Genomic DNA, 5,517 nt, shown 5'->3' with positions numbered 1-5,517 from the left:
ATTAATACTTTTAATTAATTTTTAAATTCAAAATATTTTATAATATATAATTAAAAACTTAAAATTTTTATTATTATTAGATTTATTTTTCTCTATTTGCATTTTTATTTTTTAATTTATATTTTTTCTTAATAATTTAAATTTTAATATTTTAAAATATTAATATTTTATTCATAATTTAAATATATTATAATTAGAATATTAAAATATTAATATTTTTAATTTTTAATTTAACATATTAATTTTATAAGTTTGAGTTTGTAATTTTTAAAAATAAGGACATTTTATTTTAAAATGTTTGTAGTTTATTCTTATGGGTATGGAATAGCTAATACCATTAGAAAGATAGTATTAGTTATTCCAAACTTTTAACAAGTTTTGAAAAATAGTCATTCTATTTCTTCCTTCAAAAACAAATCAAATGAGGGGAGAAAATTTTTTCAAGAATAAAGGAGGAATGGCTAACTAAACATGCCATGAGCATCCGAGCATTTGATGTATTAGTTAATATATAACCTCCTTATTTAAAAAGTAATGTTTAAATTCTCTCTTTCCAATTATACATATATATATATATATATACCATGCCATGGAGGTCTCAAATTCCCCTTTGGGCCTTCCAATTGGAGATGCACTTAACATCATGCCATCAAAGTGCAAATCTGCTCACATTCCACGTAATCAAATTGTAATTTCCATGCAAATTAAACTAGATTTACAAATTATTGGGAAAAGATTATGAAGTTAGTAAAAAAGCAAAGAAATCTATTAATTCAATCTCGGCACTCTCAACAGCCAAGAGCAAAAGTCTTGACTCATTTTTTAGGTCATAGTCTCAGCAAAAAACCATTAATCTCATATAAGGAGAATATGATAAGTTTCAAATGAAGGGTAGTGAATCTCACATTAAAAAAAATCATAATTTTAATAAAAAATTATATAAAATAAATAAATTAAAACAAATAATATCTTATAAGTTGATATAAATGGTAATATTGAATCTTCCACTCAATCATTCCAACTATTTTCCTTCTCAATCTCCAAAACCCCATCAAAGCCTCCGGCCACAATAGCAAACCCAAGTCCAAACCAAAACCCTTCAAATTCTCCATTTAGCAACACCCAAATTCCGTGGCAAACCCAAACCCAATAGCAGAGGGTGGAAACTCTGCATTCTGCTTATCTATGAAACAAGTGTTGCATAGCTTTTATTCTTTTGACCAAGGTAAAGAGCATAAAAGCATAAATCCCATCATGTTAAATCAATTATTATTAATAACTTTTAAATTATTTTTTTCTAATTCAATTTCATATTATTATTCTCGTTTAAGTGAACATAAAAGAAAATTAAGTTACACTCTTAATTCCTAACCCTTATTTATTATCAAGCATTTAAAAAGTTAAAAGAAATCTGAATTATAAGATATTATTTTTTGCGTAAGAAACGATCATATTCTATAACTTTTATGACTAAATTAAAGTTTAATAGTTTCAAATACGTTTATACATAAATTTATGAATAAAAATTAATGTATTATAACTGATATAAAAGAAATTATTAAATTATTCATAATATGTATTTTTTTTTATAATTGGAAGAGGGGGGATTCGAACTCTACTCTTTAAATAATGAGATTATACATCAACCAGTGAACCAAATGTTTGGATGTAATATATATATATATTTATTTTAAAAAAGAAAATTTTAAATTAAATATAAATAGGGGTGGAATTAGCCTATTTTCATTGAGGGAATCAAAGACAAAAAAGAATAAGGATTAAAACTTTTTAAAAGGGCTATGAAGAGAAAAATATAAAATATAAAAAAAATTTTAAAAAATTTTAAAATATAATAACACAAGTATATAATTTTCGAACATAAAATCCTGAGTAATGACACAAGCATGCACCCTGAATTATAAGATATTATTAATCGCATATAATATATCAATGCTAATACAAGCATTGGTCTACTGTTAATAATATTATATATTAGGACATGGATAGAAATTTTAAGTGGAGGACTTGAAATTGAATAAGGTGGTAATACATATTTTAAGCTTGAAAGGAACCTCTTGTTAAAGGACAAAATGGGAAAGAGTGAATCTTTTTAAATAATGACAGACTCAGAATTTTACAGGAAAAAGTGAACCACCATTTTCTATCCATCCTTACCTTTTAAGAGACGAAGAGCCAAAACAATTTAAGAGACATTTAAAACATGTTGAATTATTGACAATCATTCAATGTACTATGAATGAGGACTGTTTGCATAGCATATGGCAGCACTCTTTTCAAATAGTAATAATAATTATTATTATTACAATAACAATACAGTCGCAATGTGACAAAAAAACAAAAACAAGAAGAGCCCACACTGATGATGGCTGTGCACCCCATGAACAAAGCATAATTTTCGAATTCGGATGCTTACCTTTCACCAACTTAGCTGTTGTATTCATTTAATCAAGCTGTATTTTAGCACATGAATAATCTAGTTCTAAGTGCATGAATTTGCCGAGGCATGTCAGCCACCGCCCTGGAGATATTCGATCGATGCAGGAGATGGTAAGTCAAGGAAGTCCGTTGATTCTAAGCAAATAAATTAGCTATAACATGGTCTGATAATAAACCGCAAGTCTCCTTGGTTTAATCAGTAGGCTTCAAATTCCTGGTCTCAGTGGGTTACAATGATATTTTAAACCTCTTAATTTTACCTTGAAAGGCCAAGAAAATTCAGCGAAGGGAACTGTTTGAATGTCGATCAGCTCACCTTAAACATCTTGTGATTATAAACCCACCCATGCTTCTCTTTCAGACAGAATAGTTTTTTGCAGTTAAAATTTTCCTCAAGTAAACACAACTATATACCGAAGAAAGAATGATGATAGAAAAATCAGTAGATGCATTTTTTTCTGAATGACAATATATACATTAGCTAAAGTTGAGAAATTACAAAGGATAGAAACAAGGGCTTTTTAAAAATTATGCAGTGCCTTCAACCAGCTTATTCAATTTCTTGGTCCTCAACCTCTCAGCATAGACCTCACTCCCTTGGCATTCATACCTGCATTTTGAGAAGCATGAACAGCCCAAATTATTTAAGGTTGCCACCATTTACCGTCCTTTATTTATTTTTATTTTTATTTTTTTGTCATTAATACAACAGTTTACATATACTTACTTGGAGGGTAAAGATAACAAAGGGCTCAAGCTCTGAGCAAGTTTAACAGCTTCTTCCTCAGTATTCACTATCTGATTGAAGCAAAAGTATCTTCCACATGTAGATGAATCTTCAAAAGCTCGGATGTTAACGTCAGCTAAAAACCCAACATCTACAGATGCTAGAACTCCATTTTCAAACATTTGAGCGGCTCCTATTTCAAATTATGGCAAGACGGGGCTTTAGATATGAAATTGCAAACCAGAAATCATGCGTAGCTAGCTGATATGCGTATCTATATACCTTTAAGATAGGACATGGTTGACCGAGGATTTTGTTGTGCAACCCCGGGGCCAAGAACTAGTCCAGCATTCACAGAAACCATGTTAAGCATTCGATCCATGGCCAGAGCCCAGGCAGCCTGCTCGGAGAGTGTTTTAGCCAGGGCGTGCCACAACTGAAAAACCAAACATGAGATCAGCTGATTGTAAGAACTTAAAACGATTATCTATTAATTTTTATGCAATAACTTAGGAGCTAAGGAAAACATGGATTCAAGGACTTGCTGTCAAACCATTCCTCAACTAGTAGGCATTTGCTTTTTCCAATTTTACCTCTAATTTGGCAAATTAATGATGTTTAATTAATTTTTCTTGTTTGTGTCAATTTAGAAGGAAGAAATACTGTGTTGTTGCCCTTGAAAAGTGAATTCTGAACTGGAAAAAATGCAGAATTTAAAGACCTTTATTGACAAATTATTTCTTAAGGAAAAAAAATCTGAAAGTTTCACCTAGTTGTGCTAGAATCAGCTTAGGCAGCTCTACCAACCTAAGAATATCACATATGTCTAACAAGGACCCTGTAGCCTGTACCATATTCATAGAGGAAAAGAAAAGAAAGGAAAAAAAATCATCTAATAATACCCAAGGTTTAGTTGCTGTGACTCTTCCTATCATTTGTTTTACATGTAAATGAAAGAAAAATCTTTTGCTTTTTACATTTTTATACCATAATGAAAGAAAAAACTTTTACTTTTTACATTTTTATCCCATAATGGCAACAGGCACAATTAATTAATGCATGACTTTCTGTGGTAATCAGGTATTTGCCATTTCTTGTCTTTACCTTTTGGTTATTCTCGTTGACTTTTCTTGCTTAAAGATAAGACAATAAAGAGAAGAATGGTCAATTCATGAAAGGAAAATGAAACAAGAAATTTATCTTGCACTGCAAGAACAGCGTGACTGACCAGCCAACAGGACGACCCAGTAAAATTAAGGCATATTAGATTAGCTTAGACAAGTTAACCTTGAATTCTGACATTTAGCTGAGAGATTGTCATAGCTTGTTTAATACATGATTAAATAATCTACTAGGTCGCAATTTTTTCCCCAGAAATGCAGTGGAAGGACCTAGACAGTCAGTTTAAATGCAATTTGTAAAGAGTATTTATTAGGATTAGTACGATGAGAGCCAGATGTAAGAAGCCACCTTCATAGAAAAATTCTTTGATTAGTTCAATATCAAACATTGAAAAGAAAAAAATAAATGAATACTAGTGTAGTTGAAAACTTCAACAGAGAGATGTAAAGTTGCAAACCTTCATTTTCCGGCAGAAATCTTGATCACTCCAACACCTCTCATCCACATCTTTCTCTAAACAAATGTTCTCTCTCCAAATAGCTGCAGTTAAGGAAGAGCTGAACACTATCTTCTCTATGGTGTCTGTTTGTGCACATGCCTCCACCACATTGATTGCTCCCCTAACTTCCAAATCCACAATTATATCCTGCCCCATAAGCATGGGAATATTAATTCCAGGGAGACAAACTATAGATGCATGAAATTATGGCGAAGTCTTTCACTTACATCATAACCATCTGGGCTATCTAAACAACAGAACAGAGCAGAGCAACCCTTCAGCGCAACAAGAATGCTCTGGTAATCCAGAATATCCACAGTAAAAACTGCTAATCTGTCCTCCACTCTTTCCATTTCCTTGATTTTCTTCTCTATCTCTGTCTCTGATCCTGCGACAACCCCAAAACAGAAAGAGCCTCAACAGAAAAATAATATTATTGTAACTCAAGAAAAGAAGTTCACAAGGAAGATGCCAAGAGGAAAAAGAAGAAGAAGAAGAAAAAACACTTACCCTTTCTTTGAAGAGCTGCATGAACTGTGTAACCTCTACTCAAGAGTCCTTTGAGAATCCAAAAACCCACATAGGTTGATGCGTCAAGAACACAAAGTTTTGGCTTTTCTTGATCCATTGGTTTTTTCCTCAAAGTAGTTTCTTTCACCTTTACCTCCTTTCCTTTTTGTTTCTTTGCTTCTTGTAAGCAACTTCCTTATAT

General features: G+C 31.4%; 1 protein-coding gene across 1 annotated transcript; it reads right to left on the bottom strand.

Moving 5' to 3' along the window:
- Positions 1-2,885: 2,885 nt before the first annotated feature.
- Positions 2,886-5,517, bottom strand: LOC110410889 (NAD(P)-binding Rossmann-fold superfamily protein). Its single transcript, XM_021420807.2, has 6 exons — positions 5,316-5,517; positions 5,033-5,193; positions 4,764-4,952; positions 3,467-3,620; positions 3,185-3,377; positions 2,886-3,067 (listed from the first exon to the last, which is right to left on the bottom strand). Exons 1-6 carry the CDS (start codon positions 5,431-5,433, stop codon positions 2,986-2,988), a joined length of 897 nt encoding a protein of 298 aa, XP_021276482.1. The 5' UTR covers positions 5,434-5,517; the 3' UTR covers positions 2,886-2,985.

Source organism: Theobroma umbraticum, unplaced genomic scaffold (genome assembly GCF_002168275.2).
Source record: "Theobroma umbraticum cultivar Fairchild unplaced genomic scaffold, ASM216827v3 scaffold_56.0, whole genome shotgun sequence".
In the NCBI taxonomy this organism is placed as follows: Eukaryota; Viridiplantae; Streptophyta; class Magnoliopsida; order Malvales; family Malvaceae; genus Theobroma; species Theobroma umbraticum.
The sequence above is the reverse complement of the archived record's forward strand: the minus strand, read 5'-3'. Positions and strand labels throughout refer to the sequence as shown.